The sequence below is a fragment of the Lithobates pipiens genome, unplaced genomic scaffold (assembly GCF_037356315.1).
Source record: "Lithobates pipiens isolate NorthernLeopardFrog02 unplaced genomic scaffold, aLitPip1_a1.2 Scaffold_10, whole genome shotgun sequence".
Classification (NCBI taxonomy): domain Eukaryota; kingdom Metazoa; phylum Chordata; class Amphibia; order Anura; family Ranidae; genus Lithobates; species Lithobates pipiens.
The window spans coordinates 175,604,244-175,630,748 of NW_027507686.1; the positions used below are offsets into that span (position 1 = coordinate 175,604,244).

General features: G+C 39.6%; 1 protein-coding gene across 3 annotated transcripts in view; it reads left to right on the forward strand.

Moving 5' to 3' along the window:
• The window catches only part of LOC143935891 (mucin-5B-like), a 163,805-nt gene that overhangs the window by 64,969 nt on the left and 72,331 nt on the right, over positions 1 to 26,505 (forward strand). For all 3 annotated transcript variants that reach the window (XM_077460067.1, XM_077460084.1, XM_077460076.1), the window contains exons 23-33: positions 221 to 460; positions 1,818 to 1,974; positions 4,348 to 4,479; positions 5,329 to 5,476; positions 6,494 to 6,540; positions 9,642 to 9,683; positions 11,108 to 11,248; positions 13,174 to 13,212; positions 17,332 to 18,072; positions 21,865 to 22,221; positions 26,182 to 26,325. In XM_077460067.1, the coding sequence (XP_077316193.1) occupies positions 221 to 460; positions 1,818 to 1,974; positions 4,348 to 4,479; positions 5,329 to 5,476; positions 6,494 to 6,540; positions 9,642 to 9,683; positions 11,108 to 11,248; positions 13,174 to 13,212; positions 17,332 to 18,072; positions 21,865 to 22,221; positions 26,182 to 26,325 (2,188 nt within the window). The remainder of the gene's footprint in view (positions 1 to 220; positions 461 to 1,817; positions 1,975 to 4,347; positions 4,480 to 5,328; positions 5,477 to 6,493; positions 6,541 to 9,641; positions 9,684 to 11,107; positions 11,249 to 13,173; positions 13,213 to 17,331; positions 18,073 to 21,864; positions 22,222 to 26,181; positions 26,326 to 26,505) is intronic.

Here is a 26,505-nt window from a genome sequence, read left to right on the forward strand (position 1 = left end):
AAATGCCCTCACACAAAGACAGCAATAAAAAGTTGAAAAATGATCCAGTCCCTCACCACTCAAAACAAAAAAATAAATAGAAAATCTGCCTTAACGCACACATTGAGAATACGTTAAAGATTTGATAATACGTTAAAGATTTTTACATTATTATTATTTTAGAATTATTATTATTGTGCACAAGATTTTGGGTCTATATATGGTATTTTTCCTCCTTTAGGGCAATTTGTGTGGGTTGTGTGGAAACTTTGATGGCAATTCACAAAACGACTTTATGGCCAAGAACATGTTACAAGTTGTTAATGTGCTGGAGTTTGGAAATAGCTGGAAGAGTGACTCTGCCTGTCCTGATGCAACAGAGGTGATCAAACCCTGCCTTACGAACCCCCACCGTCAGGCCTGGGCTGAGAAGCAGTGTGGATTAATCAAAGGTGATGTCTTCAAAATCTGTCACAGCAAGGTATGATGATGAGACTTGAGTTTAGCAGAAAAACTAACAATAAAGTTGTTTTCTCCAACTGCAAGAACTGAGTAGGTTAATGGGTCAGGGTTTTGAATATGTCTATGGGTAACCCTTTAATGACTGCAGGTAGTTGAAGCTTAGATGCCCAGGCCAATTTTAGCCCAATTTTAGCCCTGTTAGGTTACATTGTGTAAAAATGCATTTCATACTTCACGGTGAATATTTTTTTCATTTTCGCACTGCAACAACTGCAGTCATTTAGGGTTATGGTCACTACTACAGATCGTGAGCAGAAAGCGCCAGCACAAAACATAGTGTATAGCCTATTTTTTTTTTAGTGCATAGTTTATTCCCCTTAACTTAAAGTGTACAAATGGAGTAGTTAAAGCAGAGTTTCCACTGTTAAAAAAATAAAAATAAAATTAGGATGCATATTTTTTTCTGTAAGGCTTGTTTAGAGCACTCACCTTTATGTGATTAATCAGCGCTCGATTGTCGATTTCATAGAGGACTATGTTATATATTCCTCTATCGTGGCAGTTTCCATAGTGCTTGTGGGCATGTGAAGACCACGAACTCTATCTTCCGGGCCTTGGTCCAGCTGAGCGACCAATATGCATCGCCCATTCTTGCGCATGTGCCATATGTACAACGCAATGTCGTACACTTCTGACATTGCCATCACAACGGGCAGTGTCGTCGGAAGTGCCTACCCCTTGTGATGGCAACAAAGCCCTCGACGCTGCCCAGTGACTCCTGGGAAATGATGACAAGCATCTCCCAGGAGCACTAGCGAGCACAGATGCCGAGGGAAATGACGTCAGGTACCTTGGGGGAAGAGGCAGATTATGAGGGACTCCCTAGCAAGAGACCTGAAAAGGTGAGTAAAAAAATAATATTTTTTTTCCACAGGTTGTTCTTTAGATGTCATGCTGCTGAATACTGTAAATACTGTAAAAAAAATATGACTGGAACTCCCCTTTAATATTTAATAAAAAGTGTTTTGGCTTACCTTTGCTTTTGTAAAGTTGTATATGTGAAGATATAAGGGTTGATTTACCAAAGTCAAAAAGACTGTGCACTTTGCAAAGTGCAGTTGCTCAAGAGCTTAGTAAATGAGCAGACGCTCTACTGACTTTCATCATCTAATCATGTGCAAGCAAAAATGCTGTTTTTTTAATTTTCCTTGCACCTGGGTATTTTTTACCTCATTTATTAAGCTTTGGAGCAACTGCACTTTCCAAATTGCACAGTCTATTTGCCTTTAGTAAATCAACCCCATAGTATTTATCATAATTTTTTCCATATAACTATAAAGATTAAAGTAATCTTTCAGTTGTTCTTGTTGTGATAGGTGGATCCACTTCCATTCTACGAAGCTTGCGTGAGTGATGCTTGCGCCTGTGACAGTGGTGGAGACTGTGAATGTTTCTGCACAGCGGTAGCTGCCTATGCTCAGGAATGCACCAAAGCCAAAGCCTGTGTCAACTGGAGAACACCAGACATATGTCGTGAGTAAAGTATTATATAGCTATGGGGTGGTACATTAATGTGGGTTTCAGGTTACATCCAGTTCAGTAAGCTGAGTGACCTCAAAGTTAAAGGGGTTGTAAACCCTTGTGTTTTTTCACCTTAAAGGGGTTGTAAAGGTTTGTTTTTTATTTTCTAAATCGGTTCCTTTAAGCTAGTGCATTGTTGGTTCACTTACCTTTTCCTTCGATTTCCCTTCTAAATGTTTTTTTCTTTGTTTTCTTTGTCTGAATTTCTCACTTCCTGTTCCTCCTCAGTAAGCTGTTCTGGCTGACTAAACACTGCTCGGATGATGGAGTGAAGTTTACTGAGGAGAAACAGGAAGTGAGAAATTCTGAAAAAGAAAAAAAACATTTCGAAGGGAAATCAAAGGAAAAGGAAAGTGAACCAACAATGTACTAGCTTAAAGGAACCTATTTAGAAAATAAAAAAACAAAGCTTTACAACCCCTTTAAGGCATCCTATGCCTTAAGAAGAAAAAACTTCTGAAACTGAGCGGCCCCCTAGGCCCCCCTCCCTCCCCCCATTTTACTCACCTGAGCCTGTTCATTCCCTCGGCAGAGACGTGCTCTTCCTCTCTGACCGGGGTTCTCGGTTCTTGATTGGATAGATTAATAGCAGCACAGCCCCTGCTGTCAGTCAAATCCAATAACGCTGGGACAGGGGGGCGGGGCCGAGTATGACATTCTGTGTCTATGCATGCAAATGCTGGACTTGGGAGCGTGTCGGCAAGAGTGTGCTTCTCTCAGGGGGTTAACCGATGCGTGGAAAAGCTGTGAGCGTTGCCAGGGGACCAGAGAAGTTGAGGAGTGGGGCCACACTCTGCAAAACAAACTGCACAGTGGAAGTAAGTATGATATGTTTGTTATTTAAAAAAAACAAAAAAAAAACAAGGGTTTGCAATCACTTTAATATACTAGCTTAGCACTTGTAGAATTTGTGTGGACACTTTTTAGAAAATGTGTTTTAATTTGCCTTATAGTGTATTTAAATATCTAAAAAAAATATTCAGTACATCTCTGATATACATGTACATTACATTTCCAATATTTTATCCCTTTAAACACACTGCAAGTACAGGAAACACATTTTGTTGTATTGGCTGCTACGTCATGCATGTGACATTTCAATAAAGTTGGTTTAGTAAAAAAAATGAACAGCGCATAGCAGTGGATATGTGCCGATCCACATAGCAGTGGATATGTGGCGATCCACATATCAATGGATCGGCACTGCAGGGATCCCATTGCACCACATCACGTATTTTAACACAGCTACAGGTGTGAATTAGCCCTTAAGCTCTAAACATACAGGACCTACAAGATGATAGAGCACAGAGAAGGCCTAATCAGATTACTTTTGCTCCTTCTTATCATAAGCAGCAGGCTGGTGGTAGACAGGTGACCCTACTGTAATTTGTATTTGTTAACAATAGGAGAGAAAGTGTCAAGTAAAATATTTCAATAGTGTTTTTAATTTAGTTCAGTTTTAAATACAAAATCTTTACCATTAGAAGCAGCAGAGCTCCATATGTGACAACATCTAGGCACCCCTGTTCTTAAAGCCTAGCAGGGACCTATCAGGAGTCTGCCAGCACAAGAAGCAAATCCTGCCCACTCATGTCTCCAATTACTGGATTTGCTAGTGTCTTGACCGGTGCCATTTGAGGATTGGGTCTATGCACAGGAAGAGTTGCCTGCTGATAGCATATATCTCCATTATTATGGGGAAAGGTCCAAAGCAACACGGCACTGCAGAACAAATAAAAATGGGCTCAGGGAAAAAAAACTGTTGCAGAATGCATACTGTCAGTATTATATCATTCACAACTAACTGTTTCCCAATGTCTGATGGATACGACTGTCTCAGTCTGGGTAGGCTCTAATTCTCCATTCACACTTGTATGAATGTAGCAAATTACTGGCACTTTTAAAACGTTTTTTCTAAGCACTTTTGCAGCTTTTTACAAGCGTTTTAGAAGTGTATTACAAGCGCTTTACAGCTTCAGGCATTTTTGTTTAGCCAATAGAAAGCACTAGGGGGGTGAGAGGGAGAGGATTTTAGGGGTGGAGAGCTGCTGTTTGACCAGAAAACGCGTGACAAAATGCTTGTAAAAAATGGCTCAGGCTTTTTTTGTTAAGTCTATGGGGCCAAAAACACTTGTAATCTGCCAAAAAGAAGCTTATGTACTTTTATGAGCGACAAGCAGAACGCTCAGATGTGAACAGGGGCCATTGAAATGAATGGGATTTGGCTTGTTGAGCGGGGCATCATTTGCATATACTGTATAATGTAAGGTCAAATACTGATACTGGACTGTGTGCACCAAATAAAATATATTTATTTCCCTCTAGCCATATTTTGTGACTACTATAACCCCAAAGATGAATGTCAGTGGCATTATCACCCTTGTGGCAAGCACAGCATGAAGACATGTCGATCTATTAACAATGTATATACAAATGTCACCATTACATACCTGGAAGGTGAGTCTCCCACAACTATTATATTCTATTACTTATTTCATGATGCACCAGTCGCTGATTATATAACCACTATATAGTCATAAAACATAACATCATATCTAAACATATTAACAATATAAATATTGTAGCTTTAAGATGTCATTAACCCCTTGGAGACTGTATAATATATATTTATATTTATTTATACATACACACACACACACACACACACATACATATATATATATATATATATATATATACAAATTTACAGTTTGCACTGCGATCTGCGAACTGATCTGGGGGGGGGGGGGGGGTCATTAACTTGTATTGTCACCCTCAGCAGTTCACAGAAGGCAGTGTGAATTGCCTGCGAGGGAGATGTGATGGGAGCACCGGCACAGGAATCGCGCTGGTTCCCACATCGTGTATGTAAAATCTAGAAGCTGATTGGTTTCTATGCACAGCTGAACTATGTTTACTTCAAAAGTGAATTTTCAATGTCACCATTTTTATTGCTGTCTGTGCCCCCGTTAAGGAGATCCACCCTGTTTATCATTATCATTGAAAGTGAAAATAAAAGAAAATCCCATCTCTGTTCAATCATACAATCATGTGCAAGCATAAATTCAGTTTTTTATTTCTTTGCACGTGATTGGCTATCCTAAGAAAAGGGACATTTCACTGTTTCACCTCAATTCACTAAGATAGGCAAAAATTCATTCATTCAGTGAACGTGTTCTAATTCTTTAATGAAGTAACTCTTATGTTTATGTTATATATGTTTAAATTGTATTTGGCCTAGTTATTGTCTGTGAATTAACCAGCAGTGTACAAATAACTTACAAAATTATTTTTCATTTTTTTTAGGCTGCTACCCAACTTGCCCTAAAGACAAACCTATTTATGATGAGTTTAACAGGATTTGTGTGCGGCCAGAGCGTTGTGGCTGTTTCATTAATAACACCCGCTATGATATTGGGGATCCAATACCCAATTACAAGATTTGTCACAATTGGTAAGACACAGGGTCTACTGTGGAAGGTGGAACTTTATGTACTTTATTTAATGGTCTATTTAGATGTATTTTATACATACAAAACACATTTTTTGTAGCATTCTGTGGGTCAGAATATACAAGCTTAACTTTAAGGATCTTTAATCTAAATTTTCTAAGGATTAAAGAACCCTCTGAGCATATTGTAAGGAACCTCATTGCGTGAAAGCAATGATTCCCTTATAGATGGTCTTCAAGACTAAAGTTACTTTAGCTATTTTGATAGACACAACTATTATGCTTAAGTGTATTATATGACTAACACATCCCTCATATTCAAACAATAAGAATTATACTTCTGTTGAAAGGAACTTAGGCCAACCGCAGCCATAAAAAGCCAAATACTTTCAAGCAACTCAACAAACGTAAGAGGTGGGTGTGATTATTTGACAGGGGATAAATCTCAAACAATAGTGAGCTGCTATTATTGCACATCGAGATGCTCTCTTCACAATTTTTCATTTTTAAATACAACTAGTGTACAGGTAAGTATTTGATTCTGCCTTGATATCAGCCTTTTATATTTATATTTCCCAATCTGTCAGACTGAGAGAAGAAGGCCAGTGCTTGAAGCCTGACATTTTCTGTTGCAGTGCACATGGGCTGACAAGGGAAATTTTCTTTTCACTGATGACCTCATGAGCATGTTGCTGCTCTTAATTTATCCAATCATTAAGCTGAGTATGTTGTTTGACCAATGTTCTCTACACAAAGCTTTTCTGTTACAGTGTAGGTCAATGATCTCATCTGCTGTCTAGCAGGGATTCTGGAAGGTGGTATAAGTTTGCTATGTGAGTGATTTCTTCACTCTACAAAGCAGGCTGGCATAGTATGGGCAAGCAATACCTACACAATAATATTTGCAAGCAATATCTAAAGTTAGTTTAACTGTTTCTTGTGGGGGATTCCATTAAAATGTATGGTTGCATTAATATAGTTGCTCTTTATAATACAATTCAATATATTTTTTTTTTTCAGTAATTGTACAGAAGGAGGAGTTTACTGTGTCGTTAACGATACATCAGGTATGGTCTTACAGAGCTCTCTTTTTCCAGATACAAAGTGGCTGAGCATTTTGACACTTTCTCTAAAATATCAGATTTGGTGTTTGAAAAGTATTTAGCATTGCAGCATGGGCAAATGTGGTATTAGTTCTTACCATTTAAACCTATAGATTGCGATTTACCAGTAGATCTCAGGCAGATGACTCGTAGATCATGGCTGGGCTTGCTGACGTGCCATTCCAGAGAATAAAACACAACACAATCCAGAGGGACTACTTGTAAAGTTGGAGCTATAAAGGGGCAGGAACCACATAAGTCAATGCCTAAATTGTAGTTCTTGCTCCTGTCCCATGCGGAGTGATACTAACTGTACTCCACCTTTTATCCCAGCTAGCAGTCTCCAGAGTGCTGCCAGCAGCAGGAAAGAAAAGATCTTCAGGTCAGTGTGAAGCAATACACTGGGCATAATAGCAGCATTGTGTTGCTTTCTCACCACCTGCTTTCACCCCTTGGACCCCGCAGAAGCATGCAGTTGCGGGCCTCTTGAAGAGTGGCCCCATTTACTTGAATGGGTCAGGATTGGCAGGCGATAGCACCCACCAGAAGCAACAGGAGGCTTAATTCCTGCTGCATCATGTGTACACCAAAAGAGGTTGGGATTGGGGGAGGTAAAACTACAACTCAACCACAGAGTTTTACAATCACCTCCTCCAACTTAATGTGTGAACGAGGCCTAAAGGGTGCTACTATCGAATGTAACTAAGTGCTCCTTTACAAATGCAGCATTTGTTTGCTCCTGTTTAAATAAGATGTGAGGAGGTGACACTGTGCCCAGTGATCTTTGACGTCTCTCATGTTGTTCAGGTCAGGGCCGTCTTTAATATTAATTGGACCCTGGGCAAAATTTTTCCTAATACACTTATCAACTATTTGAGGGCAGTGTGGGCTTGAGTGTCAGCTGCTTTGGGCCCCATAACAATGACTGGGCCTGGGGCAGCTGCCCCTTTGCCAAGTGTTAAAGACGACCCTGGTTCAGGTAGATCTCCACCTCTTTAAGGTTGCCTACCCCTCAATTCAGAGTTCCTTATAAACCTTGACTACCAGAAAATCATCAGCTGCATCTTCCTTAGTAACTAAAATAAGGGTTTGAATCACAAAATATTTGTACAATGTGACCATTTAAAGCAGTACTAAACTCTGCTTTTCTTTTTTTTTATAAATGGGCTCCCAGTTGATTTATGAAATAATGTGCTAGAATGCACCATATATTAGCACATTAAGGCAGATACATCTGTGCAACTCAAATAAAACCCAGAAGCGCTGAGCTGTCATCACTCCCCTGATCAAAGGCACTTCCAACTTCGCCTGGTCTTCCTTTTGGGTTTTCTCTCTCCAGCTGCTTGAATGGCCAGGCCTCGATGAAATCACTCCCGTGCAGGCATATTGGAATCACCATCATGGCATGGTGCTCCCTGCATTCACAGGGAAGGCAGTGTGACATGAATACACAGTAAACTGCGCATGCACGAGTGATGTCATCCCAGGCAGCACAGTGGTGTAGTGGTTAGCACTCTTGCCCAGCAGTAAAAAGGGTCGCTGGTTTAAATCCCAACCACGGTACTACCTGCCTGGAGTTTGCATGTTCTCTGTGCCTGCGTGGGTTTCCTCCAGGTACTCTGGTTTCCTTCCACACTCTAAAGACATGCTGGTAGGTAGGTTAATTGGCTTCTGTCCAAAAATTGGCCCTAGTATATAAATGGGGACCTTGGATTGTGGGCTCCTTGAGGGTAGGGACCGATGTGAGTGTGCAAGGATAGGGCCAATTGTAGACACTCACTCAGGATGGACTGGTGTCTTTATTCAACCTACTAACTATATCCCCTGGAGCAAACATCTATATCTCGTTAACAGTGCAATTTTAGAAGATTTTGAAGATACTAGCAAGAAATATATATTATATGTTGTAATCCAGAGGAAAGTCAAAATGTTGGATTTAATACTCTTTTTTTTCCAAATATAATTTTATTGATCAACAAAGGTGCCAGACCCCATTATTACAACAATAACATGATGATAATTGAGATTGTAAACATGTAGTTCAGTTCATAATAAATCAATGAACATATTGCATTATCATATTACTCATTGGTACAAAACAAGACAGAGATTGCAATTAGCTTGCTCGGTTGTAACTAGCGTAATGTGACTATCGTGTAAGTGCAAAGGGGTAATAGGGTCTCCCCAATTTTTTTTCCCTCTTTTCTTAAATAGTAAAAGGAAATAAGATATAGTGAGAGATAGAGCAGAAAGAGCAGAGTAGGGGAGAAGAAGGGGGGAGAAGGAAGGGGAAGGGAAGGGATGGGAAGGGAAGCAGGTAAGAAGATGACTATCGCTCAGGACCATAGCAGTAGCTCATGTGTATTTCTCACGGTTATGTTGCACAGTAAGAACCAAATCCTCCATCTTGTTTATATCCTCCACTTTCCGCAGCCAACGCATGGTTGTTGGTGGGCATTGCTGTTTCCAGTAAAGTTAATACTCTTTTAGGTTATGAAATATCAGTAAAAACCTATCTTAAATAATATGTAGTATTTAAAGCATATCTAAACCCAGGAACATAAATGCAGCTTGCCTGGGCATGCAGCCAAGACAGCTGATTGGAGGAAAGGCACACACCCCTTCTCCTCATTGGTAGGGACACTCAGCTCCGTTCGTTGAATCGTTCGGGGCTCTGCTAATCTATTTATAGCATCTTCCCCAACACAAAACTCTGTCTGCTTTTATCACATGCATCGGAGAATTTGTCAGAGGTTCTCATGCTGATAATAAAAGAACAGCATGAGACAGCTACAGGACTTAGTGCTTTGAAGAGAGATAAGAAAACACTCCAGATATACAGTATGTGCACAGCTAATATTTCATGAATCGGTTTACATCCACTTTAAAGGATTATTGTCATTTTTTAATTTATGATAGTGGTTTTATAACTTCTTGCATGATTAGAGATGGAATTTTATGAACACTGAAAATTGTTTGCTTATTGGTCAAAAATATTTTGTTAGTGATTCATACTAAAACTGAAACCAGTTCACAATATCGTAATTTCTTGTCTTTGTTTGCAGTCAGCACCACCTCTCCATGGACGATGACAACTCCAACTTCAAGTAAGTTATGATTGTTACTACAGCCTGTACATGTCATGATAAAATATTAAAGCTGAAGTCCAGCTTTAGTCTTGCACAGTTGTATAACTCCTATTCTGTACTTATAATGCTTAGTTGTTTTCACGCTGTGAAATGATTGCAGGGTTTGCAAATACAGAGAAATACCCATTCACCCTGTCTATAATCCACTGTCCTTTGTTTCCTATAAACTTAACTAGAATCTCAAAAATGTTATCAGTCCTCTGTGGACTACAGACCCTATGCTATAGAAATGAGGAGAGGAGGAGTCCAAATCAGGAAAGCAACCTATAGTGACAATGCTGCTTCTTCATAGATACAATGAAGTGACTTGTCACCCTAGAACAGGAAGTTTGCTAATGGCAGAATCACCAGGTGAAATTACAGGAAAAAAACATCTAATGCAGCTTTCACATCTAAGCCCTTGTACACACGGTCGGAAATACCGACCACAAAATCCGTCGGATTCTTTCAGACGGATTTTGTCCGAAACTGGCGTTGCATACACACGGTCGGACAAAGTTGTCGGAAAATCCAATCGTTCAGAACGTGATGACGTTCGTTCGTTACGACGGGACTACGTTCAGCCTAGTAGCCAATAGCTTTGCTCTCGTACTTTGATCTGAGCATGCGTGGCACTTTGTCCGAAGGAAATTCTCTACAAACGAACTGAATTTCCGACCGTGTGTACAGGGGCTAAGATCTGATAACCTGCATTCTGCTGTAATGTGTAATTTTGTTTTGAGGTTTAGATACATTTAACGAAAATTAAAAAATTCATACAAACTGCACAAGGAAGATTTAAAGCAAAATCGTATTTCTGTTAGACCCTTATTGACTAACTATAGTCAAGCTGTGAGTTTTTTTTAAATAATATTAATCTGACAGAATTTTCAAACTTTATCTATTTCACGGAAAAATATGTTGTGTTACAGTCTGTGTCCCCATTGGGGAGATGTCCTTTCACTTCCAGTTAGGACAGAAAGTGATTGAAAATATCTTCAGCAGGGGCACAGCCTGTGGTCAAACACACAAAAATAGGTATGGTCCTGTGTCACAGCTACTTTACAGTAGCCTGGCCATCCTGAGAGGTGTATCAAGGACATTCTAAGATCCCCCCACCAACAGGACCCACTGTCACCTAACTAACACCACTCTTGTCCCAAGCTGGCTGCTGAACTCTTCTACTTTTCCCCAAAGCTGCGCTTTGGTCCTCTAAGACCAGCGTTCATGCTGCACGTGGTAATGAGCTGGTTTTTGGCTTTAATAAATTTTACTGCAGATTCAAATATTGGTGGTATTGGTGAAAAGATCATTTCATAAAAGTTACTCTTTACAATTAAATGAATGATACATTTGCTTATTTATTTGAAAATATATCATTTTCTGTCTGTTTTATTGAGTAGCAGGATCTGGAGATTGCTTTGTAAAAAAATGTGTGAATGGCACTGAGAAAATGAAGCACGTGATTTGTGAAACTTCTACACCCATTACTACATCCGTTACCTCCACTACCGTTACTACAACAACTGTGTCAACCTCAACAGGTAATAATTTCGACATGGGGGGCATGTTTATTAAGCTGTACAGTAAAAAAAAATATTTGTAAATCCTCTGCTTGGATTTCAATTTGACTATGGCGTAACTTATTAAAGCTTAATTCCAGGCACAAGAACAAAAAAAAAAACAACCTTACAGTGGCACCACCCTTCACTGCAAGGTTTGAATGCTCCTTTCTCTGAAGCTCTGATCTGTGAGCAGAGCCTCAGCTTCATTAGATACAATGTAGGGCTATTAATCCTGTATTGTACATGGTGGAGGCTAAAGTTTGACCTCTGCCAGGAGCAGCTTACAGAGGAGGCTATGGTGGACTGGTCACACAGATAATAGTATCCTGCTGGAGTGGAAATCCAGGCAAGTAATAAAGCCTCTTCTGCAACCCCCTAGAGTTAACAAAACCTTAACCATTGCAGTATGGGAGACAACACTGCAATGATATTTTATTTTCCGTATGTTGTGCCCAGAGCTGGGCTTTAAGGAGTGAGCATTAGACCTTCAGAGTGAATTTTTGATATGTTTAGGTAAAAAAATGAAAAAAGACGATTGAAATTTGTTTTAGTTATCAACCCCCATCAGTTATTATCTCCTTTCTGTCCACAATCCATGTGTTGATATCTCCTAGCACAAGAAAAAACATGTATATATCGCAGCTTACAAGTAGTTAGAGGTGGTGGCTGCATTCATTTTCTATCCATAGACTAAAAATGCCTTCAGCAAATACACAAAATCCCCTTTGATTGTTCTTGTTGCTTTCCGTAAGCTAAATTGAAAGCAAAGACAATTTTTTTCTGTAATAATTTACACAACATCTATATATGACAGCTATGGCTCCCTCCATAAATGACAGGAATTACGACAATCATAAAAAAAGAAAACCATCTATTGGCTATTAAATTACAACAAATTAAATGTTTGTTTTTGTGTTCAGATAAGGCTCCTTTCACACCTTTGCAAGTGCAAAAGTGCACCTGTGTTTTTGCTTGTTTTGTGCGTCACGTTTAGGCAGCCCATGCATTTCAATGGGATGCCCTACATATAACAAATCTCACAAAAGAAGAGCGAGCACATTTTTTTTTTTTTTTTTATTAAATCATATTGCACTACAGTACATGGGAAAAAGTTGTAATGTATTGTAGTTCGATTTAGCGAACATAATTTGACTGGTGTATTTTGGGTGCTATTAGGAATGAATGGCATCACAGAGTACCTGCCAGGACATCATACACATTCCTGAATTGCATAGGCATGAACAGAGCCTAAAGATCCCATTGCTTAACTAGCGGCTGGCTATTTTCTTGTATCATTTACATAAGATTGGGTAGTCAAAGTGAACTGAAATTTGCTTTTCACATAATTGGATAACTGAAGTGAATATTCACACAATTTGTTGAGTAAAGATCCTCAACTCCTTTAGTAGATCAGCCTGAATATGTTCTATATCCCATCAGGTCCTACGTTACTTTTCTTATAGGTAGAGACTTTCAGCACTGTTCGTTGAATCGCTTGGGGCTCTGCTAATCTATATATACCATCCTCCTCAATACAAAATTGTCTACTTTTATCACATGTGTCAGAGAATTTGTCATAAGTTATCATGCTGATAACAGAAGAACAGAATAGAAGAACAGAGCATGAGACAGCTACAGGACTTAGTGCTTTGAATAGAGATAAGAAAACACTACAGATATATGTGCACAGCTAAAATTTCATGAATCGGTTTACATCCATTTTAAAGAATTATTGTCATGTTTTTTAATTTATGATAGTGGTTGTATAATTTCTTGCACGATTAGAGATGGAATTTTATATACACTTAAAATTGTTTGCTTATTGGTCAAAAATATTTTGTTAGTGATTCATACTAGTACTAAAACCAGTTTACAATATTGTAATTTCTTGCCTTTATTTGCAGCCACCACCTCTCCATGGACGATGACAACTATAACTTCAAGTAAGTTATGACTTTTACTACAGCTTGTACATGCTATAATAAAATATTAAAGCTCAAGTCCAGCTTTAATCTTGCATAGTTGTTGTATAACCCCTATTCTGTACTTCTAATGCTTAATTGATTTCACACTGTGAAATTATTGCAGGGTGCATTCAAAGCTGAAGCATTATAGATAGAGGCATCTAATTTCCTTGCTGCAGGACGAGTGGCATCACCGGCTCATTCCTCCCAGCCTCGCTGTCCCTTGCCTGCTGTTTTCATTCATTCAATTTCAGTCCTGGGGCTTCAGCATTACAGGCATACCCCACTTTTAAGTACACAATGGGGTTTATTTACTAAAGTTGGAAAGTGAAAACTGCTGCATAGAAACCAATGAGCTTTTAACCCCAGTTTGTTCAATTAAGCTTTGGTAATAAAACCTGGAAGCTCATTGGTTTTTATGCAGTGAGCCTGATTTTGCACTTTCCAGCTTTAGTAAATAAACCCCATTGCGTACGTAAAAGTGGGGTATGCCTGTAGCTAGTTTGGTCTGTATGCAAATGCTGGCTTTCAAGAAATGCCCACCTCCTCCAGTCTGACAGCCACTCATGAAGGCATTTTAAATATTTGTATAACTTCTCCCAAGAGTCAACCCAATGTTTCCACCAGGGCTGGGGCTCTTTACAAAAGTACTGAGGCAAAATGCTGTAAATCTTTAAAACAGGACCCAATCATCTCATCTCACTAGCCAAGATTTGCTTGCATTGCATAGAGAAGCACAGACACCAGTGATAATGTCACTGAGTCTGAAATTAGGTATGTAATGAAAATGGAATGGTTTCATTTAAAATTGTGTTACAGTTAGCATGCTGATAAATGGGGAGCAAGGAAGCAAGTAAGAAAACATAAGTTTTAATCATTTTTTTTAAATGGTATTACACCCCAAAACAAAAATGTAATATGTTGCAGCTTGCCCATCTCTAAATGTGGTGGATGATTTAACCACTTCAGCTCTGAAAGGTTTTACCCCCTTCATGACCAGGCCATTTTTTTGCAATACAGCACTGCGTTACTTTAAGTGACAATTGTGTGGTCCTGCAACACTGTACACAATAAAATTGATGTTCTTTTTTTCCCACGAATATAGTTTTCTTTTTGTTTTATTTGATCACCTCTGTGGTGTTTATTTTTTGCACTATAAAAAAAAAAACAATATTTTTTACTTTCTGCTATAAAACACATCCAATAAAAAAAAATGTAAAAAATCAAATTTCGTCTGCAATTTAGGCCAATGTGCATTCTGCTACATATTTTTGGTAAAAATATCACAGTAACCATATATTGAATGGTTTGTGCAAATGCTATAGTCTACAAACTATGATTTTTTTTGGCATTTTTATTTATTTATATTTTTACTAGTAATGGTGGTGATTTTTAGTGGGACTGCAACATTACGGCGGACAAATCAGACACCTAACTGATACTTTTTTGGGATCCAGTGACATTATTACAGTGATCAGATGTAAAAATATGCACTCTTAGCCCTTGTACACACGGTCGGAGAATCCGTGGGAATGTGTCCTATCGGACCGTGTTGTCGGATAATCTGACTGTGTGTGGTATGCATCGGACTGTTTCAGTCGGAATATCCGTCGGACCAAATTTTCCAACTTGCTGGTAATATTTTCCGACAAACTGGTCTGATAGGACATACTCCGATCATGTGTAGAAAATTCCGATCGGACAAAGTGCCACGCATGCTCAGATCAAATTCCTACATCAAAGCTATTGGCTACTAGTCTGAACGTAGTCCCATCGTAACGAAATTACGTCATCACGTTTTGAAAGATCGGATTTTTCGACAACTTTGTCCGTGCTTGCTGTTAACTGTGTGGGGGGAATATTAATTGGGTGGGCTCTTCCCTGAGCCTACCCTTTTTTAAGGCAATTAGAGCCTTATTGGAATCCATGTGTCCGGCGCCCTGCGTTTAGATTAGGGGCCGGATGCATGGAATCAGGTGGGGGCGGCGCTCCTGCGCCCTTATGGACAGGCCACCACTGGTCTCCACTCTACTGAGTACAGCAACAAAGACACCTTTGGACAGCAGTATTGTCAATCTTAGGAGAGGGTAGTGTTAGATGTACTAGCAGATTTAGATGGACTTGACTAATAAATTAATGCCAAACTCCAACTAACACTTTTTAAGCCACTGCAATGTGTTTTTCATTTTGGGATAAAGGTTTTACATAAAAGAATAAAAGCTGACCATTGTAAGCACCTCTCTCAATAGTAAAAGGTTTGTCTCAACCCTCTAACTGCCACTTTTGCTGGAAAGCTTAGTCTGTCAAGGGAAGTTGAAAAATAACAGGCTTACTGTCAGGATCACAATGATTAAAATAAAGATTAAAAAAAAAATCCTAAAAAAGAAAACAAATGCAGCCACCACAACTGAGAATTGGTAAGCTGCTAATTATGAAATGCTGCTATTGGGTATTTCACTGTTCACCTAACCATTTTTTCTATACAAACAATGCAAATAAAAACATAAATACTGTACCCTAAAATCAAATAAAAATATTGCCCCCCCCCCCATCCTAAAAGCCAAACGACATCTAAAACTCATACTCGGCAAGTGTACACGATGCCAGGCATTTTCCAGACAGTTACACTGGGAATTCACAAGATAATAACAGTCGAGTCTGGAGCTCCATACCATGGTAAAATTAGCAAGGTCGATTTATATAATACAGGTCATTGTGAAAAATTAGCTCTAGAAAAGATATCCTGTCACTAGTTGTTAGGACTTGTTTTGATGCCTTGAGGCAATACTGCAACATTAGCATTTATTTTTTTCCTTAACAAAGCTTTCATCTGGTTCTTTGCTGCCCCCCACCCCTACGCTGGCTGCTGTGGTACTTTTGGGAATAGCTCCCAGCAGCATAACCTCATGGAAATCATATGGCAGCACTAAGGCAAAGCAGTTCGATCCAAATTATACTGGTATTCAAAAACTGTCCAGACACTTCCTAAATTACTCAGAAGCACCTTGTATTTATTCTATTCTTAATGGAATATGTTTTGCATCATCTGGGGCCATGTTATATCCAAGATGGTGGTGCCTGGCAGTGCCTTGTTCCAGTTCCTGCACAAGTAAGGCCCCTATAGGTGCATTGGGGTTGATTTAGTAAAGGCAAATCCACTTTGCACTAGAAGTACACTTGGATGTGCAGTCACTTTAGATCTGAGGGGTAGATTTGAAATGAGAGGAAGCTCTGCTGATTTTATCATCCAATCAATTACAAGCTAAAATGCTGTTTTTTTATTTTTCTTGCACGTCCCCCTCGGATCTACAGCGACTGCACTTCCAAATGTACTTGTAGTGCAAAGTGGATTTGACTTTAGTAAATCAACCCCATTGCATTGAGTACATGCATATAAATGCAAAGAATATGAAACATACATGTTTTTATTAGCTGCTATCTGAAACTTTACCTACTGGGGCTGTAAGTTCAACTAACATTTCTGTCATTTAGCATACTCCTATAACATTGAAAAAAGTATAGATATTTAGAGAACATTTTGGACATCAGACCATTTGCCTGTATTTACTTTATAATATAATGAAATTCAGACAACCTTATTTTTTTATAAATAGTAAGAAAAGATTGAAATGTCTCCTTGATATATAATAGCAGCCAACTGCAAGCCCCTGAGTTCTGAAGCCAGGCTTTCCCCGAATCTCCACCTCCTAGTTATGTAGATGACTCTCTGTTGGCACTGTAGAGTATGCATCTGCTGAAGCTCAACACAACAAGTTCACTTTAATTAAAGCTGCCAACTGCTGATACCCCCTTTCTTCACTGCTTGGCCACTCCATTCACCTGGAGAAGGACCCTTACACGGTATTCTGGGCATTGGGCAGTATGTCACTCAGCTTCTTTTCTCTCACATGACTGCATTAGTGTTTGGTGATTGGCTGCTCTGGCAACCAGTATTGTCACTGGAGTCAGGAGAAAATCGGTACTTCTGTGTAAGTCATGATCTGGAGAAACTGTAGGAGAACTTGTGACAACCAAATACATACTTTGAATAGATGTTGTATGTTCTTTAAATGACCTGTATATTTTTTGTCCTCACAGCTTGTGTCCCTAAAAAGGAATGCCAGTGGACTGAGTGGTTTGATGTCAACAAGCCAAGCGATGGGCTGGACGGTGGTGATTACGAAACATATGAAGAGATAAGAAAGCGATATACATTCTGCAGTGTGCCTAAGCAGATTGAGTGCAGAGCAGTTAATGCCCCTGATGTCAGTTTGGAGGATCTGAAGCAAAATGTTCACTGCAATGTATCTAATGGTCTTATCTGCAAGAACAGTGATCAGCCAAGTGACAGCCTATGGCAGAAGTGCTTCAACTATAAGATCCGAGTGAACTGCTGTGACTATGACAGTTATGACTGTAGTACCACCACTAGGACTACTACCCCAACAACCACTACTGAAACATCTACAGTTACCACTACAACACCCACCACTACTACCTCTCCTACCACCACTATGACTGCTACCCCAACAACCACTACTGAAACATCTACAGTTACCACTACAACACCCATCACTACTACCTCTCCTACTACCACCACTACGACTGCTACCCCAACAACCACTACTGAAACATCTACAGTTACCACTACAACACCCATCACTACTACCTCTCCTACCACCACTATAACTGCTACCCCAACAACCACTACTGAAACAACTCCAGTTACCACTACAACACCCATCACTACTACCTCTCCTACCACCACTATGACTGCTACCCCAACAACCACTACTGAAACAACTCCAGTTACCACTACAACATCCATCACTACTACAGGTGAGTGAACATTGTATATTCAGTAGTAAAGACAAAGGGGGAGATTGACTTTAACATTTTGGCAATAAAATCTTAAAACTGATTGGTTTCTATGCAAAGCTGCACCAGGGATTGCACTCTAGTTTTAGTAAATCAACCCCAAAGTCAGTTAAGTGGAAATGGTGAAAATTTGAGAACAAAGGCAAATAGACTCTGAATAAGACCCCAAAAGTGCTGCAATAGTTTTGTGTTTCAGTAAGATTATAGCTGTAAAGATGAATTTGCCCTGGACTGTATCCAGCTATATGTAATCAAGCTACACCTCCATGAGAGGCCTCCTGCTGACTGCTCTTTCTTTGCTTTAACAGCTCTTATATAGGCAAGGGTGGAGCCACCTGGTGATGTAACTGGCTGACCCCTCCCCCTTCTGACATCATGTCCTCTGCAGACTCCAAAAACCACAGCCCAGGATTGTTAGGAAGAGGTCCTAGTCCCCAAAGTACCCTCCCTATGTTGAGGTCATGTAGCATGGTATGGTTCAGGTGGGGAGGGGGGCACTCGCTCGCCCCCCCTTTCCTGGCCTGCCAGGCTGCATGCTCAGATAAGGATCTGGTATGGATTTTGGGGGGTCACGCCATTTTTTACGTTTGACACGAACATTGGGCTCATCACTAATCATAAGCAAGAAGGCACAGACAGAAATTAAAGGTTGCCACATTTTTACCTTTCCCTGTTTTACTAAAATGTGTTTTTATTATTGTCAGGATCCGTGCTGGGGAGATATCCCTTTAACCACTTCAATAGCAGGCATTTTCATCCTCTTTCTGCCCAGGCCAATTTTCAGCTTTCAGCACTGTCACAGTTTGAATGACAATTGCGCGGTCGTGTGACATTGTACCCAACATTGTACAATTCAATTTTGATAGTTTTTTTCCCCACAAATAGAGCTTTCTTTTGGTGGAATTTGATCACCTCTGCATTTTTTATTTTTTGCACTATAAACAAAAAAAGTTTCGTAATTTTGAAGAAAACCCAATATTTATTACTTTTTGCTATAATAAATATCTCATTTGTTTTTCAAAAAAAATGTTTCCCTCAGTTTAGGCCAATATGTATTCTACATATTTTTGGTAAAAAAAAAAAAAAAATCCCAATAAGCATATGATTGGTTTGCACAAAATGTATAGCATCTACAAAATAGGGGACAGATGTCATTTTTATTATTCATTTTTTTTTTTACTACTAATGGCGGTGATCTGTGATTTTTATCATTACTGTCACATTGCGGCGGACAGATCAGACACTTTTGACACTCTTTTGGGACCATTGACATTTCTAAAGAGATCAGTGGTATAAAAAAGCACTGATTACTGTGTAAATGTCAATGGCAGGGAAGGGGTTAACACTAGGGGGCACTTAAGGGGTTAAATGTGTGCCCTAGGGAGTGATTCTAACTGTGAGGGGAGGACTCTGATGAAGGGAGGAGACAGATCGGTGTTCCTCTGTACAAGGAACATACGATCAGTTCTCCTCTCCCCTGACAGGACATGGATCTGTGTGTTTACACACACAGATCCACGTCCCTGCTTTGTGATGAGCAATCGCGGGTGCCCGGCAGACATCGCGACCGCCTGGCACATGCACCGGTTCTCCAGTGATGCGGCGAGTGTGCGCACACTCACCAGAATGCTGGGAAGTCAAGGACGTCATTTGACGGAGGGAGGAAGGGTTCCTGTCGCTGTCATTTGACTATACGATGGTAGGGAACTGGTTACATGAAAATCTTCTCAGTATAGCCACTTGATGACCAAGACTTTTTATTTAGAAGTTTATATCAGTATTATTTGCTAGAAAACTATTAGAAACCCCCCAAACATAATACCGGTATATATTTTTTGCAGAGACCCTAGAGAATAAAATAGTGATCATTGCATTATTTTATGTCACATGGTATTTGCGCAATGTTTTGTCACATAAGATGTCACATTTTAAATTTGCGCACATTCATGGAATGGCAAAATGAATATGATTCATAAAAATCTCCACAGGCGCTTTAAATAAATTAAAAGGTTACTTGTTTAGCGTTACAGAGGAGGTCTAGCACTAGAATAATTTTTTCTGCCCTAGCGTTCGCACGAACTCCGTTTACATATGCGGGCATAACTTATGTATCCATTTGCTTCTGCACGCGAGCACGGGGGATGGGAACGATTTAATTGTTTTCCTTATTTCTTTTATTTTTTTGCACTGTAATGTGGTCTACAAGTATGCATGACACAATGGCTTTGTAATACCCAATCATTGCCTGGCTAGCCAAACGCCAGATGGATCCAACAGTTCTCTGGTAGGCCAGACTGACCATACAAAACCCAATCCCCAGTATCAACCTACAGTTGAGAATAAATCTATCAATTCAGCTTTAAGCTAAAGTTTAGCTAAAAAAATCCTACAGCTGTAGTCAAATAACTTGCCTGTAATAAAGTATGCTCCACGTTTACAGCTTTGGGTCTTCAGGCAGAACAGCAGTAACATCAGTAAAGATGACTTGACTGGGACACGTTCCCTCCTGCCTCTTCCTCTATTGAGAAAAGTTATTTCATTGATTACCATGCTTGTCACAAAATCTGTGAATGGTGGCAGGGACCGTGTGACTGATCAGACCTCCCTCCATTCACAGATCATGTTACAGGCATTGTTATCAATGAAATGAGAAATCAGGGAGCATGTACATCTGTTCTTCCTGAAGACCTAAAGCTGTTAAGCATTGCATTGTCTGGAGTTCAGAGACAGGAAGAGGAAAGGCATCTCTGAAGTGGAGATTTCTCCTGGATGCCTACTTACACACCATGACCTTGTATGATTACTTGTAAATGGTGTGACCAAAGTTGTAGGGAATTTTTGATCTAACTTTTAAATGTTTTACCACCCCTCACAAATGAAGATAACTTTTGCAAGTACAATGAGTTGGTGTAGGGCACTGTGGGGGACCTAAAACTGGATTTTAGAAATGTTGGAGGCATGCCTTCACCTTATCCTACAATGTAAACCAGGTCTCTGTAAACTTTTTTAGAAGCAGCCCATATTACACTGTTTTATGCTGAGGGGACACACTTTAATGCTGAAATTTGGAAAAGTTAATACTGTATTTCAATGATGAAATTTCCTTATGCCGCGTACACACGATCTAAATTCTCGTCGGAAAAAGCTCTGATGGTTTTCCCGACAGAATTCCGACAGAATTCGGCTCAAGCTGTCTTGCCTACACACGGTCACATCAAATTCCGATCATTTATAACGCCGTGACGTACAACACATTCCAACGTGACTAGAAAAAGCAAGTTCAATAGCCAGTAGCCAATAGCTTCTGTCTCGTAGTTGAATCTGAGCATGTGTGATTTTTTGGCGTGTCGGAATTGCATACACACGATCGGAATTACCAATAGAAAGTTTTTCCATCTGGAAAATTGAGAACATGCCATCAATTGTTGGCTGGCGGAAATTCGGACAGCTAAATTACGATGGAGCATACACGCGGTCGCATTTTCAGATGAAAAGCTCTCATCTGTCTTTTTCTGGCCGGAATTACAATCGTGTGTATGCGGCATTACAGCAACACTGTGGGAAGGCATCAATCAACAGCCCATTGTGCAAGTCTTGCTTTCAAAATTTGCATTCATTTGTAAGAGATTTGTTTTAAATATGTTGATTGCACCAGGACCCCTATATAATGTTTTATTATTACAGGATATATTATCAGTTTGCTTTGTATTTTAATGATGCATGTGTTTATATTTCATTTTTTTTCCCCCGAAGTTCCGATCTGTAAAAAGTGTGAGTGGTCACGCTGGTTTGATGTCAGTTCCCCTACATTAGAACCAAATGGAGGGGATTTCGAGACCTATGTTAACATTCGAAAAGCTGGGTATGATGTTTGTGAAAAGCCAGAACAGATTGCTTGCAGATCAACCAGATCCCCAAATTCATCACTGGAAAGCAATGGGCAGTTTGTGACCTGTAATGTCTCCAGTGGTCTCATTTGTCGAAATAATGACCAGGAGGGAGACCTACATCTCTGCTTTGATTATGAGATCAGTGTCTACTGCTGTCAAGAAGTAGATGACTGCATATCTACACCTATTACAACAACCCTGAGCATCTCTCCAAGCACAAGTAAGGGGGATACAAGGAAACTAATAGATATTGTGTTTGAAATGTTTAACACTGCTACTAACAATCACTCATTTGGGGTTGGTTTAGGATAAACCATAGGGATAGGTTTGGATTGCACACCCACTCGTGTGAGTAAACACATGTGAGTTTTCATTTACACATGTGACTGCAATCCAATACCTTATCAAGGTGATTGTACACTAATTTTCAGTGAGTATAGTGATGTCCTTGATTGCCATGTACATTGAACTTATAAAATACCCCTGTGCAAACAGAAACAGTAAAAAAAAAAAAAATGTTCTTTGGGGGTGGAGATTGCTCTGGACTGACTCAATCGGTCACTGCTTATGGATGTGAGGAAATGTGGAAGGAAGGATGTGCTTCATGAGGTTAGTGCCCAGATTGAGAAAGGAGTGGGGACCTGTTGGGATCTGGGCTGCTGACTCAGGGTATGGCTGAAGGATCGATTCCGCACATAATCTAGAAAAGTGAATGTAAAGAAGCACCTGGTGTCCAGTGGAAGTAGGTTTGAAAAAGGTTTTATTTGGAGTATAACAAATTTTTTTTTTATCGTTGCTACTCCAAAGAAAATGTTTTTTTCCAAGAAATTACTTCTTTTTACAATCTGTAATAGCTATAGCTATGTGCACTTGATGCAGATTATTTCTATATGGCATCTGCATGCAAAATTGTTCTCAGAACTTAGACCCCAAATCACATGACAAGGCTTGACTTGTGTACATTTGGACGATCAAGCATACATTCTATAGCAAACCACCATGGGTAATAAATTCTGAGGATAAACAATGCACTTGAATGTTTGTGTACAGCTAGGATGAATGATAAATTCCATGGTCAAGAGTTGATTAATCCATGGTGGCATCAATGCATGATTGTATCTGTGTAAATAATAGTAAATCAGAGCTATTATCTCTTTCTTGACTGCTCCTGTCCAAGGTAAACAAATCTTGGAGCAATTTTGGCTACAACTTCTACAGCAATAGCACTTGGGGAATTTCTACTTCCTAAATTCCTCCTGGACCAAATGAACAGGAAAGTGCTCAGCGCTTTGCAGGGCAAAGCAATGGTGTCTCTGCAAAGGGCATCTCCTAACCCATACTCACCTTACTTGTGCTCCCGCACAGCTATTAACTTCTCGTTATCTGGAGCTGAAATTGGCTGTGTCAGTAACCCGAGGGGAGTGGTGACATCATTCTCCTGGACATGTGACAATGATTAGGCCAAACAATAGGCCACAATAGGGGAGCAGGCCACATGTTCCCCATACTTGGAAATGCCTGGTGGAGGAGCAAGGGGCTGTAAAGGAGTGCAGATAAGGTGCTTATTAGGGGATTGGGAGTTACCCTCTGCAGAAGCACTATCCCTTTGGGGTTTATTTACTAAAGGCAAATCCACTTTGGAAATGCAGTCACTTTAGATCTGAGGGGGTGATCTGAAATGAGGGGAAGCTCTGCTGATTTCATTATCCAATTGTGTAAAAGCAAAAATGCTGCCCCCCCTCAGATCTACAGTGACTGCACTTCTATGTGCTCTTGCAGGGCACTTGTAGTGGAAAGTGGATTTGCCTTTAGTAAATAAACCCCTTTGTCCTGCATGAGCAAGGTTGCATAGGGGTTTATTTGCTAAAGGAAAATACACTTTGCGCTACAAGTGCACTGCAAGTAAATCAACGCCAGAGTCTCCTTAAATTAAGATAAATGATAATGGTTATAAAATGTTATTACTTGCGATTCATACATTACAATTGTCCATTTCAGCTAAACAGTTGTGTTACAATAAGCCATGTTCTAAAAGCCAATTCTCCACAAAGCTCCAGTCACACTCATTCTTCACAACATTTGAATCTGAATGATACTTTGAAGGAAAAGAACATAACGTGTCATAATGATAAGTGGCTATACTGTGCTAAATATAGTGTGTGGGGCTGAAATGAGCCTACTCACAGTATACAAACAACCTGGAGTCTGTGTACTCACAACTGAGAGACGTTACAAATACAAAGTTTGGAAAGAAAGCACACCAATGTAGTTCATTACTTATCAATTTAGCTTGAAAGAACGCAGAGGGGCATGTTTACAAAGGAGTAAATGTGACTTTCACCAAATATTCACTGGTGGTGAATTAATTACTGGCACTGAAAACACATGCCCCATGAAGATTCACCTGTAGTGAATGTTTGTTGGATGTTAGAATTACTGCTTTATAAATATACCTGTTAAGTTTCGCTAAACGGTCATTGATTTAGAGCTCTGATGCTCTGAATGCTGTACTGTATATAGCATTAAACTTGCTGCATATGATGTAGACAGTTATGCTTTCTCAGATTGTTTGTGTTATATGTTGTGTATAAATATACCATGTACAATAACAGATAATGTTGTAATGGCACACATAATTAAATAATCATAACCTTTTATTCGAAACCTACAAGTGATAGCTCAACTCGTACACCTATGCCACCAAACACCACATTGACAACCATGACATCTGAAACAACACAAAGAAGTTGATTTGCTAAGCTGGTGCACTTATATAGTTACATAGTCGGTGAGCTTGAAAAAAGACACAATTCCATTAAGTCCAACCTATGTGTGTGGTTAGAAACTATCAATACCCCCTGCTGAGACCACCACCTGTGGAAGGGAATTCCACACCCTTGCCGCTCTTACAGTAAAGAACCCTCTAAGTAGTTTAAGTTTAAACCTCTTTTCTTCTAATTTTAATGAGTGGCCATGTGTCTTGTCAAATTCCCTTTTGCGAAAAAGTTTTATCCCTATTGTGGGGTCACCAGTATGGTATTTGTATATTGAAATCATATTCCCTCTCAAGTGTCTCTTCTCCAGAGAGAATAAGTTCAGTGATTGCAACCTTTTCTCATAACTTATATGCTCCAGACCCTTTATTAGTTTTGTTGCCCTTGTTTGTACCTGCTCCATTTCCAGTGATTCCAGTACAGAGTCTTGTAGAGCGGGAGAATTATCGTTTTATCTCTGGAGTTGATTCCCTTTTTAATGCATGCCAATATTCTGTTTGCTTTGTTAGCAGCAGCTTGGCATTGCATCCCATTAGATGAATGTGTACGTGAGAAACAGGAATGTTGAGGCACCAGGGGATGACAACATCTCCAAAGATCTGTGAGTCCAGCTTCAGACAGGTAGTGGGCAAATGGCGTTTGTTCCCTAGGGCCCAGAGACTGATTTTTTTTTTAATATATCCAGCGTTGGATCCAGTATATTAAAATCTCTAACTGCAAAAAGTGGGACTAATGGGTGGCTTATATTAATTTGAAGAAAACACTTCTGCTGCCATCCGATTGCAAATAGGTGAGATCTGCAAATAGGGGTGTCTACTTTCCAAAATGGGGTCAGTTGAGGGAGGTTTGTGCCATCTGGGCATTCCATGGCCTCCAAAACTGTGATAGGCAGTGAAAAGTGAAATCAAAAATTTACACCCATAGAAAGCCTGACAGTGATTGGTTTTCGGGGTCCTGTACATGGCTAGGCTCCCAAAAAGTCTCACACATGTAGTATCCCCGTACTCAGGAGAAGCAACAGAATGTATTTTGGGGTGTAATTTCACATATTCCTATGGCATGTTTGAGCAATATATCATTTAGTGAAAACTTTGTGAAGAAAAAAAAAAAAGGAAGAAAATTGACTTTTTCCCGCAACTTGTCTCAAAATATAAAATATTCCATGGACTACATGGACATGGTCTACTTTCCAAAATGGGTCCATTGGGGGGGAGGGGAGGGGGGTTTGAACTGTCCTGGCATTTTATGTACAATATTTAGACAAAGCCCTTTCTGGCACTTATTGTTTATATGAAAACATTTTTTTAATTAAGATAATTAATTTGAACCCGCAAACATTATATCATTTTTTAAAGTGAAGGCCCTACAGATTAAAATGGTGGGTGTTTCATTTTTTCCCCAAACAGTAACTGAGACTACAACTAGCACAGAATTGCCAACTACTTCAGAAGTAACAAGTCCTACAACTCCATTTACTTCAACAACACTTACAACTACACCATCAACCACCACATTGACCCAGTCAACAACTACGACTTTCTCTACAACAAGTAAGTGCAGTGTTTGCTATTTGTTAATAGAAGTGTTGAGAAAATTAAAAGCCATTAAAAATGTTGTCTTTACAATGTATTTTTGTAACTGTGTGTAACAGGAAGATAGTTTTGAAGGTGAAATCTGGAAGCTAATTGGTTTCTATGCAGAACTGTACCAGATTTTGCAATCTACAGTTT